This window comes from Heteronotia binoei, chromosome 8 (genome assembly GCF_032191835.1).
Source record: "Heteronotia binoei isolate CCM8104 ecotype False Entrance Well chromosome 8, APGP_CSIRO_Hbin_v1, whole genome shotgun sequence".
Lineage (NCBI taxonomy): Eukaryota > Metazoa > Chordata > Lepidosauria > Squamata > Gekkonidae > Heteronotia > Heteronotia binoei.
In genome coordinates this window covers 37,366,270-37,382,220 of record NC_083230.1, presented here as the reverse complement: position 1 = coordinate 37,382,220, position 15,951 = coordinate 37,366,270, and the positions used below count along the sequence as shown (strand labels likewise).

The 15,951-nt window shown below is 37.7% G+C and overlaps 1 protein-coding gene across 23 annotated transcripts in view; it reads right to left on the bottom strand.

Moving 5' to 3' along the window:
• Positions 1–3,164: 3,164 nt before the first annotated feature.
• The window catches only part of NRCAM (neuronal cell adhesion molecule), a 116,627-nt gene continuing 103,840 nt past the window's right edge, over positions 3,165–15,951 (bottom strand). For 19 of the 23 annotated variants that reach the window (XM_060244923.1, XM_060244902.1, XM_060244911.1 and 16 more), the window contains one exon: positions 3,165–5,738. In XM_060244923.1, the coding sequence (XP_060100906.1) occupies positions 5,501–5,738 (238 nt within the window). In that variant the 3' untranslated portion in view covers positions 3,165–5,500. Of the gene's footprint in view, positions 5,739–11,773; positions 11,797–13,954; positions 14,017–15,951 lie in introns of those variants that run through there. The other 4 variants (XR_009555732.1, XR_009555733.1, XM_060244912.1 and 1 more) reach the window with 4 other exon arrangements.

Sequence of the window (15,951 nt, the reverse complement as noted above, 5' to 3'; positions counted from 1 at the left end):
ATCTGGAATTCTGTGGGGTAGTCAGCCACAGTGCTCCCTCCCAACACAGGTGCAGAATATGCTGGTTGCCTTCTCAGCATTCAGAGGATCTGCAAAGGCAGATTTCATGTGTTCCACAAAGCCAGCAAAATTACTTAGCAATGGAGAGTTTATGAGCAGTGACAGTGCTGACCATTTGGTAGCCTTCTTATTATGGCTTATTATGAAACTGAAAAGTGCTGTGCCTGAAGTTCCATATAGAGCTGATATTGTGCCTGGAATGCAGGGACCTCTTCAGTACACCCTTCAAACTTTTCTGGGGAATTAAATGGGTATTTCCCGGGGCGGTGGGGAGAGAAAGACCACAGCACTGGAGCTGCCTGCTGCTGTAACAGGGCTATGGCACTGGTTAACTGCTATACCTGTGTTGGTTGGCTCTGACAATGTTGGTTCTGAGCAGCAAAGTCAGTTAAAGAGGCGGCATCTGCCTCCATAGTTCTGGTGTGTTTTAGAATGGCTTCAAACTGTTCTGCTTCAGGAAGATGCCAGTGTATGCAGAGTTAACTCAGGTGGGTAACAGGAACTGGCTATCTGAGGCACAATGACAGAGCTTAATAAACAGAGACTGGAAATTGTGGAAGAATTGTCTAAGGAGGCCAAGGTCAGTCTTCTGAAAAGCAATCTGGTGCAGCAGCAGCAGGTCAATCTCTAAAGGAACGTTGAAGCCACACTGAAGGGCTCCTCCCTCATACTTTAATACATTTGGAGCCCTATGTAGTGCCTGCAACAGCTGCTTTATGTCTGCTCTGCTGATGTTTCTCCCTCCTCTGCAACTGATTGCTGGTGCTGACTTTTGAGGTGTGCTGACCTGTAAATCCCCTCTAAATTTGTGCCAGCATTACTCTTGCAGACCTGGGGATCCTGGAGAAGACAGGGCAGCTGGCTGACCCTGAACTGTCAGCTCCAGGTGGGGGGAATAAACACACACCTCATATCTGAGGAATTGTGTGAGCACTGGAAGCTCATACCTTGATTAAAACTCTGTTAGTCTTAAACATGCCAGTGGACTCAAACTTTGTTCTACTGCTTCAGACAAACACAGCTACCCACCTGGATCTACCTCATAGCCTCCTAACTGTGATTCCTTGTCTTATTGCTCAGCTGCAACTGGTTGGTGGCTGATAGTAATGGAATCCAGCTGTTTTTTATCAGAGGAATCAGAACTATCTCCGGGGCTTGGCTGTTCCACAATAATGTCACTTTACACTAACTTTGAAACATCTGCCTACCAACCCAGTATGGAGAGATCCTGTTGTGGCTTTTCACAATCTACTTTTGTTCCCACCATCCTGAGTATTTTGATATAATCTACAAACTTGGCCACTTTGCATCTCTCATCCAATTCCAGATAATTTATAAACAAATTATTAGCACTGGTATAAGAACATAAGAGAAGCCATGTTAGATCAGGCCAATGGCCCATCCAGTCCAACACTCTGTGTCACAAAGTGGCAAAAATTTTATATATGTATACACACACTGTGGCTAATAGCCACTGATGGACCTCTGCTCCATATTTTTATCTAAACCCCTCTTGAAGGCGGCTATGCTTGTGGCCGCCACCACCTCCTGTGGCAGTGAATTCCACATGTTAATCGCCCTTTGGGTGAAGAAGTACTTCCTTTTATCCGTTTTAACCTGTCTGCTCAGCAATTTCATCGAATGCCCACGAGTTTTTGTATTGTGAGAAAGGGAGAAAAGTACTTCTTTCTCTACTTTCTCCTTCCCATGCATTATCTTGTAAACCTCTATCATGTCACACCACAGTCGACGTTTCTCCAAGCTAAAGAGTCCCAAGCGTTTCAACCTTTCTTCATAGGGAAAGTGTTCCAGCCCTTTAATCATTCTAGTTGCCCTTTTCTGCACTTTCAGTATTGATCTATGCATAACCCACTGCTGTTTCCCACCATTGTGAGAATTTACTACTGTGCTCTGCTTCCTGTTGCTTAATTTGCCTCTAATACATGAAGACCCCTATCCTGCAAAGACTATGAACACAAATATTTTGGGTTTTTTTTTTACAAGTCTAAGACATTAAGATTTAAGGAATCTAGGGAAAAACACATCCATATGCTGCAATATAAAACATCTTCAAAAAGCTATAGTGAAAATTTCTTCAGGGGTTTATGCTGAAAAGTATATTCTTACTGTGTGTGTTGGTACACAAAGGGTTTTGAAAGGGTTAGTTCATTTTGCTTTGAAGTTGCAGTATGATATGGGTACATTTTGCTCAGGATCCCCAAACTCCGGGTCACAGAAATTAGAACTTGGGGACTTTAAACATTTTTCTCATGATATCTGTGGTCTATGTGGTCTCTGCAGAAACAGGTGAATGTTCTCTCTTTGCTCCTTGGATACTGCTCCTCAGGGTTCTCTTACATTTAACATACTTTTTTTTTGCGCAAAATCACTGGAGTAAAAATATATTTCAGTTGTGGGAGATCTGGCAAAATCTACTAACCTTAAGAACTTGGATGAGGCATGGACCATTGTTCTGTATGTTTCTTCCAAATGAATGTGTCATCTAATAGCCTGCATTGTTCAGATGAGATCAAAATGTGTGAAACTGTTTGTATTATTCAATCTACTTATTCTCCAGTACTATTTCTGATACTCAAGACATTTATGTTCCTCAAAGTAGCTAGGCTTTGGCAGATCTAAAATCCAAGCCAGCATTACCTTTGGATGTTTGAAAGGACATAAGAAGTGGTTAGGTATGCTTCCGGTGTAATATATGAACAAATATTTTCAGAGTTCAAATGTGAGAATACCTGAAGCAAAATTAGGAGGAAGTCTCTTTTTGAAAGTATTTTCCCCCACCTGTGAGGGTTCTCCAAGGAATAAGAGCTGCAGTGTGAAAGAAGTGGCCAAAATCACATCTACAAGCTCTATTTGCAGGAGTAATCATCTTTCTATCATCTTTCCATGTGACCTTTAAAAAAAAAATCCATATGAGCAGACGGTACCAAGGGTGAGTTCAAGAGAACAAATGCATAAAATAAGAGTGTACATCAAAGGCTGCTTTTACATAATCTTACTTAGAATCATGTACTTCCATTTCCCAAGAGGACATTTGGGGATATATTAGTCTGCTATATATTATTGTATAGAAACTGAACAGCAAGTGAAACTTTAAAACCACATTTATTTTCATACAAAATGTGTTGCACTATTACAGAAGTGATTTCTCTGTGCATCTTCACATGCATGGATAAATTTAGCATCTATATTTAAAGGATAATTGTATGTTTGTCTCCAATACCGTTGGCAAATTCTGGTAGGAATGTACTCTTGCTTGTGCTTAGTAATCAGTGCTGTACAACTGATTATTATTTTTGCTATCTTTTGTGAAAATACGACATGAGAAATTATAAATTTCTTGCAAAGTTTTTGGGCTGTTTATAAGATGGTTAATGCAAATTTGTGCTTTAAATACAGTTTGTGCATCAAAGCTGTAAAATTGGATTGTGATCCAGTGTCAGCTACTGATACAGACACACTAATAACATTGGGCACAACCTACTAAGTACGGCTGCTGGTACAATAGCCATTCATTTAAACAGGCTCCTGGGGGCTCAGAGAAAATGAATGGAAGCTGCACAGTAGCAGATATTAGTTGATTGACACATGACCTGAAAAGCTGCAGCCAGAAAGCAGAACATCTCATTATATCTCATTTTCATTTCATAAATATTTAGTAGATGCTTTAAAATACCATGCACCTCACTGGCTGGAGTACTTCTTACACAGTACAACAAAAAAGTATTTTTATTTGTAACACCTAGAAGCATATAGCATCTACACTTTAAGTGTATTTACAAATTCAACAAAATATCTACATATCAAAAGCTTACTTAAAATTAAACTTGATGCAAGTTATGAAAAACCAATTTATTGGCAAATGAATCTGAGCATTCCTTCAACCATAGGTTGTTATATAAAATTTCATATTTGGAGGTAAACCATTTTTGTGATATAGATTGTGTGTGTGTGTGTGTGTGTAATTTTCTAACAGATGGCAATGGCTGTGACTAAACTTACTTATCAAATTGAATGTCATGGCTTTGTTGTGAGCTATATACCTCTTCATGCCAAACATCATGTTAAAAGCTGCCCCATTAAGTAGTCAATGGAACTCCAGCTTTTCAAATAGTGCTGTTGTGAACACGAGGTTTTAATATATCATTAAGAGAATTTTTGTTTTGTTTCTTCATGTTGTTTCTTCAGTACCCTAATTCAGCCATTTATCTGTAAAACTGTGTAAGGCAATGAAAACAGGCTGCATTAGCTTCTCTACACAGTAGTTTTTTACCTTCATTACAGAAAGGAAACCTTAATGAGCATTGGTATAACTTAAATACTTATTCTTTGTTTCAACCAAACCATTTTCCTACCATATTTGGGCACTGGAAACCCCAAACTAGATTACTTTGGCAATGATGGCAGTTTATCAATCAAATGCCATTGTACTAACTGACTGAACAGGGATACAATCCATTGGATACCTTTCCTTGCCATGCCCCACTAAAATGCATGAAGGCGCACAATTCTTTTGCAATTCCTCTTCGTTTCAGTGTAACTTGCATAGGAAAAATTCCAAGTGGGTTATGCCCAATTACAGTACATTATGGAATGCACATTATTTGAAGGCACTGAATGTATTCTGCCCTGTATGTTTCTGGAATCATTTTTATCTCACTTTAAAATTTCACTTCCACAACTGTACAAATTCCAAATGCATTACAATGCATACTGTATTATGCCCTAAAAAAAATACAACATACATAGGATGACCAAAACAAAACACTGTACTGCAGTAATACTTGATAGATAAAAAGGCTATGAAGTAAGAGGACAAAGAGCAGATATCAGGGTCTCAATAAGCATCAGCAAATGCAAGTGTCATACTTAAAAGTCATTTATCAATCATATACTGTACATACTGTTCCTAACTGTCTTGCAAAAAAGACATAATGATAGCTAGACATTAAGTCACCAATTTCACAACAATGTCCACAAAGACATTGAAGTTCTATTTAGTACTACTTAACACTCTAACAATGAAAATTGGCTTTATATTTGGGGATTCAATTGAGGACTGCATCACAAAGTATCAAAACAACTTTCAGTGGCATAGCCAGCTTTGTCTGTGAAATATGCAGCACTTTGCATGCATTATACTGTTACCTTCAACATTCTTCATTATTTCTTTTTAATTTTTAATATAAAATCAATTTTTGTGCAAAATGCTTCCAGTTTTGCATTCTGGCTCAGACTAACGTATCATTTACTGTTGTTGTGTAGCATGACCATTTGACCTCTGTTTACTTAGAGCATAAACACTTTTGTTGTGTAGAACATTGGTTTCTTTCATGTTCAACAATACAGAAGAATGTACAAGTGCTTGAAAAAAACAACAAAAATGTTGGAATGGTGGCACAATTGTTTTTTTTTTCTTTATTTAGACGAATGAATTCATTGCGTTGACTGGGGAAGGAGCCTCAGAACTTTCATTTCCTTCTGCAGGTTCTTTCTCTTTTTTACCACTGTATTGTCCAATAAAGGATCCATCCTCATTGAACTGTCCATTGACACCTTCTCCATAGTCAACTAAACTATCATCGCTGTCCTCTTTTTTCACAGTCCTGTCTGAAGGGGTCCTGCTTCCTTTTTTTAGAGGTTTGTGGTCATCTGCATCACTGAAAAAAAAATAAAGTTTAAAAAAATGCAGTTAACATAATTTGGAATGACAACCGAAAAACAAACCACACATGCAGATTTCTGAAAAAAAATGTGGGTTTCACTGTCCTTTTAGTAAACCCAGTCATATGGGACAGACAAATAAAATGATGTAACTGGCATGAATACATGATGCAGTAAATGGTTTAAATGCAGGATGTCTCCAGCTGAGGAAGTGCATTTTGCCCATCGTGCATAGCTTCTCAGTAGCAAAAACTTCAGCCCCCAGTTTTGAAGCAATGTAGAAAAAGTTGCAAGCATTAAAAAGGGCCACTTTCTTTCTCCAAAGGAATAGCTTGTGGTATGCTGTGAAATTAGTCTGTTAAACTTCTTAATTCTTGATTCCTGAATATGAATGGGGAATGAATTTGATTAATGAAAACACTGATTCTCTTCATTATTAGGAAAATATAATGAACAGAGTTGGAGTAATTTGTTACATTACATACACCAGGCTTGAAATAGTTAACCTTACCTTTCAAGAGACCTATATATTCCATTAAAAGGTTGCAGAAGAAACAAATGAAAATAGCCTAAGAAGAAAAGCAGAATCCATATCCTGATAGTAATCAGTACTGTTAAATCAAAATCAGAGCTTGACAGATAGAATGTTCACTCATGCTCTGTAGAGATATCAAGTTAACTTCAGTAAAAGTTGTGGAAGAAATGGTTTACTTGATATTCTAACTTTGCTGAACAATAACATTTCTAAGAATGTAAAAAGATACTTTATTCATTTTTATTCATTTATTAAAACTTTCCTCCTGGTTCAAGGCAGCTTACACTAATAGTTAACACATTCCCATCTAAAACCAAGGGTAAAAAGGTAGTTTCATTATATATCCCTCAACTGAAACCCAGCCATAAATAAAGTCTACACATAAGCACATGAAGAAGGTCCTAGTTTCATAGTGTTCCCTTGGAATTCCTCAGTGCCTCCAGGATTACAAGTCCTCATCAATGTGAGCAATGTCTTGTAGGATAAGCAGGCTCTCATAGAGGTACTGAAAGGCCCAGGGCACTTCCAGATCTTGAGGCCAGCACCCATTTAAAAAATTTAAACATAGTAGTACATAATGAGCATAAAACACATTCTAAAATATATCAAATTACCCCCCCCCCCCATTAATTATTGTCCAAATGTGAGGCCCCTCGTTGAACTTGAGGCCCAGGCCATGTGGCCCATGTGCACCTCCCCCTGATTAACCCTGAGGACAAGACATACATTTAATGTACAACAATTTAATACTATCCCTTCTTATATCTTCCCATCAAGATGGCCTACTACAGTGTCATCTCTGTTTGCAGACGTCATTAAATGTTTTTGTGTTTTAACAATTTATTGATAACATATGGTTACAAGACTTAATAATAAAATGTTTATACTAACCCATATGGCAATTCAATCCCCCCTCCCTCCAATGTTGACTTCCCCGAAGTTATAGATTTAAGTTCAATACTAAAGGTACTACTAACCGATCACAGTTCAATATATTTTTTTTCATTAATACTAAAAAATTGTCCAATGTCCTTTTACATTCCAACGTCATTAAATGTTTTAAAGCTTGATAGATACATCTCATAAAAGAACGCAGTAGTGGGAAAATAGGAAGGCTATATGATTAGACTCAGCTTTTTATCCTGTTATATTAATTTCAAGATAAGCTGTCATCTACTTTCTCCAAAGTGGAATACTTCAGAGTTACACTCCCACTATTCAGAAATCAAAGGGCCTAATCATTTTCTCAATCTTAAGAGATGTCTGGTTTTAAGGACCAATCAAAATAATAATTTGTATTCCACTGCGCAGTGTTTTTGTGATAGACTGTTAAATACATTTAACTTAACATAGTCACTAATGAAGCACAGGAAGAAAAAACAAGCAATTTATACTGCAATCATAAACAGAACTACACCATTTAAGTCCACTGAAATAAATGGGCTTAAAATGGTATAACTTAACTCTAGATTGCAATGCTCGTTTGGTCCATATCAGTAAATTGCTGCCACAGCCACTAGAAATAAACTCAGGAATGGTCCTTTTGAATTTGAAACTCTGGGCATAGATTAATTTTAACTGAGAAAAAAACACAGACCCCAACAAATTCGGGGGGGGGGGGGGCAATGATCTCTCTAGTTGGAAGAACATACAGACATTTCCTGCCAAAATTGCTTGTTGTTCATTTATATTTCACCTTTTTAAAAGACAGTATAAAGATATTAATGATGCATTATAAAATGTACTGGGTTCAAAGCATGAGGACACCCAAGAGATAGTGAGTTCAGCTCTTTATTCAGTGATTCAGCATAGTGAGATAGGAACAGAACTGTCTGGCAGGACCAGCGGCCCTGCTTATATGCATGCAAACCTCCTCACCCAAAAACCCATCACCATCATCCCATTACACACAACTATAGGTTAATAGCTAGCCTAACAATCCCTGATGGGCCTCCTTCCTGAATCCCATTACCATAATCCCATTACACACAACTATAGGTTAATAGCTCGCCTAACAATCCCCGATGGGCCTCCTTCCTGAATCCCATTACCATAATCCCATTACACACAACTATAGGTTAATAGCTAGCCTAACAATCCCTGATGGGCCTCCTTCCTGAATCCCATTACCATAATCCCATTACACACAACTATAGGTTAATAGCTAGCCTAACAATCCCTGATGGGCCTCCTTCCTGAATCCAGGTGGCTATTGTTTTAGGGTCTCCAGCTCAGCCAAGTCTCTGCTGGCCCTAAGGCCAAACTCCAGTTCCAGTGCATAACAAATTGATACTTTGACTAGATGTAGGTTTTCCTTTTACAAAGCCATTAATAGCTTTTCACTGTACTACAGTTATGAGGAAGATTATTGTTTTTTCTTAAGACAGCAACAGATTATCAAAGCGCTCTAAGAAAATTTACCATGTATATTGCACATTATAGACCTTTTTCCAGGCATAAAGTCTGAAAAAAATGAAGCATACTTTATAAAAATATTGTTTCAGCTAACTTGTACCAACCAATAGCAATGTAGTGAAATGATGGGCATACTGTGCTGCCCTTTCAGCTTATTACACTCTGTGGAACGTCATGATTGGTTTGAAAATGTGTAGTCCGGTAAAACAAAATGAATTTGCTAAAATGTATGCTACTTGAAATCAGATAGTTCCATTCCAAATATAATATACACCAGGGGTGTCACATGTGGCCTGCAGGCCTAATCCATCCCCCAGAGGGCTCCAATCAGGCCCGCCAACAAATGGTCCTTGTCTGCTCTCTTCTCCCTTCCCTGCTTCCTTTAGTAGCCATTATTGTGTTTCTCGCCTGCTTCTTTGGTTGCCATTTTTGTGCTTTTCCATGTGATGCAGCCAAGCCAAGCAGCCTTTGGCTCTTTCCCTCTTCCCCCTCCCTTTTCCCCAAGGGAGAAGGGTGGAGGAGGAGCCTCAGCCAATGGACAGGCTACACACTGTAGCTCTGCTTTGCGATTGATACAGCCTGGCTCTCTTAGTCAAACAGCAGAGCTACAGAACCAAGCCCCTTCATTGGCTGCGGCTTCTCCTCCCTCCTCCTCCCTTGGGGAAAAAGGAGGGGGAAGAGAAAAAGAGCAGAGGCTGCTTTGCTTGGCTGCTTCAATTCTACAGGAGAAATGGGGAAAACATCCCTAAGAGCTTTAACAGTTTTATTCAAAGTATGAGCTTTCTGCCTTGCTATTCTCTCTCTCTCTCTCTCTCTCTGTTATTAAGCTCGTTTTGTCAGGGCTTTCCTGGGTCCGACTGGGTTCCCTTCCCCTTTTCACTGTATTCATGCCTTGATGCAGTATTTTTCAATAGTAAAGCAATGGAAACAGTTTAGATGAGGAATAATCACAATCCACAGTGAGGTGGATTAGGCTGAGAGTGTGTGTCCGGTACATTTCCTGTGTGGACTGCCAATTTTGATCCCAGGCTTCTCAGCAGGACCAGATCTACATGTTTTTTTGAGAGGAGGCAAAATTAAAAAATGACGCCTCCTTATGGGCCATTCTATCTTATGGGCCCATAGAATACAACGGACTCTATACCCAATTTGGCGCCCCCCCCTCCGTTGGTGCCCGGGGCAAGCATCCCCTCTGCCCTCCCCTCCTAGATCAGGTCCTGCTTTTCAGATAGTAGACTGATAGTGATCACTATACTGGCCGTCTCTCTATACTTGCGCTGTCTCATAGCAGTTATTTTTCTGGGGAAGATTATAGTTTTATAGATAAATACATACCCCTCAGTCTATGGTGCCTTCACACGTTCTTGACCAGCACACAAAGCACTTATGTACAAAAGCTCACAATGCCCAGCCATTTCAATAAGTCAAAAGTAGGCTTGCAGCTTACAGATAAACACATGAACAGCATACTCAAGATCGTTACAGCACAGACATTGTCTGCAGATTTTGATGCAATAATTGAGAGCAAGAGGGGTCAGTTATCAGAAACTGTTAAACAAAATATTGCAAACATGGTAATGTTTTAAGCATGTTTTACTTAAAGTAAAAAAACCCTTTAGTTGTGTTTGTGTCCTATAAGGTTTATATCTCTGCTACCTGGCATTATACTTTATGACACACATGGCCCAGCCCAGCTAGGTCTCATTTATGTCAGATCTGGCCCTCATAACAAATGAATTTGACATCCATTTCTAGTTAGTTACCATAAACCTTATAAAAACAATATTGCAATGCAAATGAATAGCACTTGTATGTATACCTAGTAGCCTGAGGAGCACCAGGAAATATGATCAGGCCTATTTCACAATATGCATCAAAAATCACTTGTAATACAATGTAAGCAAATATAATGTAATGCAAAGAAAATAACTGTGACTATGACAGATTTAAGGGAAATATTTTGATAAAGTGTTATATATAGTTTCCTGCTAAACAAAAAATGGACTGGATTCAATTACTCAATTAGGGTCACCAGTGTTAGAACCCTAATCCAATGAATGAATTATCTAATATTTTACTGTATATTTATACAACTGTTACAATGGCAAATGAAAACCACATATAGTTCTTATGTTTATATAAATAATCTCTATTTCCTTTTAACCCATTGTATTCTAGGTAACAAATACTCAAAATATAACTAAAACTTGCATCTGCTGTACTGCATAACATTGTAAAAATGCAAAACATGAAAACAATAGTGTACAGTCTTGAATCAGAAGAGGCAAGAGATATTCATGGGATACAAAGGTAAATCAACACACTTCGTTAGAAGATTCAGGCATATTTACTATATTTACCAAAATGGAAGACTAGTGCTTTTCTTTTCTTTACAGCTGGTGACATTAAGAAAACAAGGGGGTGTCAGACATTCTCATACAAATTACAAGTACGTTCAGCATTTAAAAAAAAGAAAAATGTGGAAAATTTTGTGGAGTGGTTATTGTACATTCAGGGTAATCTTCCTCTTGGGTAAATATAAAATTCATGGCTCTTGTAAGTCCCATTGATTTCAATAGGAGACATAACTCTCCTGCTGTATCCCCATGGCAATATTTGAAAGTGTTGAACTTTAGATAATGCCCATGGTATTATTTTACCCCATTAAAATATGCCCATACTAGGTTATTGGATTTTAATGGTCCAACACAGCAAACACAAACATTCATACAGATGACCATTTACTAACTGATATCTTAAAAACATTCTGTTAGTACCCACTTGTATAGTCTTGCCAAATGACCAAAGAATGTTTCCAGTGTTCTAGTTGAAAAAGTATGGCAAGATTTTCTTAAAACTTGGCAAGGCAATATAGATAAACCAAACAATTACAATCATGCCTAGGTAAGATTTCTGTTTGTCAGTCTACTAGTGTGATCCTAAGAATATTTTCCCAGAAGTAAGGCCCACTGAATAGACCTGGTTAGGATTCAGAGCAGACCTGTTTAAGAATGCTCTCCATATGGACCAAAAGTACCTTTAAGTGATGAGGTTAGATATGATGAGTCTAAAAGTTGTCAAAAGCTGATACATGTAACAATAATCTAGAATGATACAAGGAAATAAAAACATTATTCCAAAATGAAAATTCCATTTTAATATCTTAAACAAAACATTTTCCACAAGTGGTATCAAACCACCTTGCAATAATTTATACTGTATGAATAGTTTGAAGTGTGACAACTGGGAGAAGGGAAGGGAATAGAAAAATTCTGGAAAGTTTTTTTTCCTGATTCCCCCCCCCCACCGAAAAAGGGGGTTCCCAATTTTTTCAGGGAAAGAATTGAAAAACTTAGGTAGCACTGGTGGGGGGGACCCCTCCAAATTGAAAGAGCGAAGTACCTTTTAAGACTAGGTTTGACTCAGAATGTGTAGTATGGAAGTTTTTATGTTAGACATTCTATATCATGTCTTAATAATTTCTGTATAAAGTATAAGCATCTAATACATATTTTCAAGCATATATTTATTGCTTAAATGTGATTTATTTTGTCCACAATTAGTATGCTATGATGCTTACATCAATAAACTACTGAAGAATTCAATGTTATAAAATTTAACTCAATATTTAAAATATGCTGGCAGTCATATTGTGCAACTGTTTCTGTACAAATAACACATTAAAGTTGTTTGTTACAAAACTTGTATTTTCTGTTTTCAGCCTTTACTTTTCTTACAGCAACGCCTAGGATCCATGTGCTAGCACAGCATAGGGGTACAGCAGTTTGTAGCTCCTCCTCTAGTATTGGGTATGTTTGCCATTTTGCTTGTTGAAGACTAACAGTGCAATCCTGAGCAGTTATACCTTCCTAAGTCCATTGAAGACAATGGGCTCTGAAGAATTTAAACATTGCTTTAAGATTACACTATAAAGCATTTATGTGTAAATTTTGGTGATGTCTCAAACAGTATGATTTTAAAGGCTAATTATAAATTATGCCATTAATGCTAAAGTTGTAAAATAATGCTAGCTTGAAAAGAAATTATTATATATTTAAGTTTCCCCCAAATTTCTAACCCTCGAAACACCCTTTACCCCACCTGTGAACAAAAAGCAGAGTTTCCCACAATCTTTTCCTGTTCTATAGGCTCTTCAGATCTTCAAAAGCATTACTGAGGTTGCAAGACCAGTGTGGAGGTTCCCCCTCCCTCTTCCACAAATGCATTTCCACTGGAAGGAGATGACAATCTCTTTTATTTGTCCTTTCTCATTCCAGTCCACTGACCTAGTTGGCTATTAGTTCATCTGGGTCCAGTAATCCCAGTCAGAAGTAATCTTCTAGAACTGAGAGGACCACAAGAAAACTCTGTGTGCCTTCCATGCACAGATGCAAGCCAATAACATCCTCATTTTATGTTCGTATCTTGTTTTCACAACTATTTTTCCAACCCACTTTTTCCTAAGATGAAGGCTCTATGAAAGTCCTCCATTACAAGAAGGAGCTCAAATGTTAAGCAGAAGACAAAAATATACATCTATTTACAACACCTATGAATGTGTAATTGTTATGCCAATAAAGGTTCTGCGACTGTGTGACTGTGAATGTATAATTAACAATTCCAGCAAGCACGATATAGATTAGGGAACCTGATTTTGCAAAAAAAAGGGAATCCAATTTAGTTCAAAACATATTTAAATTAATGTTTCATATTAGGCATTATGTAATCATCCATATTGCACACATATACATTTTAATTGTGAGGTAGTAAAGCTTCCTATAATGACTATTTTATGCATCTATAGTTCCAAATATTTTGTGAAGTCTACTTCCACTTAAATATATTTTGAAAGCTTATTTTTATGTTTTTGAAAATATTTAGTAATTTGCACCAATATCAAATGTGCTGAGACAACACATAAAGCTTTGAAGGGTAGATATTTACTGTTTCAGTATATAGCTACTTCCTTTGCTTAAAATTCAATATTAGCACAAAATATTTGGATTCAGTTGGAAAGAGGTAACCCGAAAAATTGAAATTATTTTATAATCTGGAATATGCTTTTCAAAATATTTTATGTATATATGATTAACGGCACCAAAATACTTATTTTGTTTGATACCATAGAAAATACGGAGTTTTCTTTTTAATTTGAAGGAAATATGCTTCTCTTATCAATTTTTTCTTCCATTCTGATTCTCTTTAGCTTTAGTTTTACAAGATTATCCATATTTGTAATCTAAATAACGAAAAAATACTTACACAGTTGGCTGCAATGTTTCTGAGATTTTTCTATATGCTAGTAAGGATGCAGATTCTAATGTCTGTATAATTAAAAAAACAAAAAAACAAAAACAGAACTGCAGATTTACACAAGTGTGTACTCCTGCACAGAGGTGGACACTGGTGTGAGTGCACAGTTACAGCATATGCAAAAATCAAACATGGCAATAAGGTTCCCTTGCTTTTTGAGTAATAAAAAAGAAAGTACTGTTGCCACACGTAATTTTAGTTGGTTTACCAACAGAATCTTTCTCAACCAGAAAGGAATGAGTTCAAAGCAGCATGGCTTTTATACCAAAGATGTGTTTTCTGAACCCAGAGAAATGAATTCAGCATTATTGGACATTGAGAAATAGAGAGAAAGAGGGGCACAGGAGAAATTAGAATCTATATTTAAATAAGAGCAATTTCTGGGTGTAACCATGAAAATGAACATAGGGGGAAAAGTGGCTATCTTGAAGGGAAAAGAACTGGCAGTAAATATGATTTAGGGTTGTCAGATCCCCTCGCCATCATGGTGGCATTCGGGGGGTGGACAGCCCAACATGATGACATCACCTGGAAGTGATGTCAACAATGTCACACATGATGCTCTGTTTTTTGGAAAACTCTATAGTTTTTTTGGCTTCAAAACCATAGAGTTTACAAAAACAAAAACCACCCACAGAGCATTGCCATGAAGTCACCTGTGCAATAATGGAAGTGATGACATAGTGTCGGGGACATCACACAACATCACTGTCTGGGGTGGGGTTTCCCCTGCTGGCCAGCTTGCTAGTAGTGGGTTGAAGACCCCAAAAGTGGGGGGAAATCCCACTGGGAACTGACGGCTGGTAAGCCTGGAATTATTGTACTACATGCTAGCAAAACTTTCCATAAACGGTCTTAATTTATAAATCTGTTGAATTAAATAAAATAACAAGATGTAAAGGACAAAGATGCTCTTATATACTGAGCAGTTATAGTATAGAAGGCAATTTGCCAGGTGGGCCCCTTTTGTCTTTGAATGACAGCATTAGAAGCAGGATCTACTGTATTACTAGAAGCTCTAAAGGGCCAAAGGAGAACCCTCTCCTCTGCTTAACACTCCCACATAGCCTTGAGCATTTTGAGCAGGAAGTCGTGGTGGTCCCCAAGGGTGGCATCAGGCCAGACTTGGTGGCAGAAGTCCACGGCACCCACCTATGGAGGCCTCAAAAGTAACAAGGAGTCCCTTTAAAAGCAGGCTGCAGCTTTGCATTTGAAGCATCACCTAAAGGGGTAACCCATATTAAAAACAGAGACTTACATTACCTAACTGCCCCACTGGTGGTCCCATTCCACTGTGGTAAAGTGCTTAGTCAAAGGACCTCAGATGTAATCCTATGCAAATTTAGCTGAATGTCCCATTCACAAAAGACAGCACACATGGATCAAGATTACTTTGCTCCTAAATTCTCTTTTTAAACAGTGCTTTCCTTTGGAGCAAAAGAACACTGCATACTCCAAGATGTAAGGTATATAGTTTTTTTAAATCCTAAATTTGATACACAAACTGTGAAACACTTTCACCAGTACACAGAAAAACAAAAATCACATACTCATGCAAACATGACAAATCTATTTTTTCTAACTGTGGTTACGTAAAGCATGCCTACAAAATACAAGATCAACAAGGGAGTAAATTCAGTAGTTCACACTGACATACAGTTTCCATTCAGGAAGGACTCAACACACTGACTTGGATGCAGAATATTACATTCTACCATTTGTCTGGTAAGACTGTGAAAATTAACCTGTTCTCTTCCTCAAGAAGGCAGATTCTCCCCCTTCACATTGCTGATATTTTTGAAGCTAAGTGAAACTAGATTTTAAAAAAAAATTCAGTGGAAGAAATGAAGCAAGGGGACTATTGTGCTAACAGTGAGACCTGCAAAACAAAGGCAGAGCTCTCACGGAGAAATGAATAAATTTGTGGCTAAAATGAATACTACAGA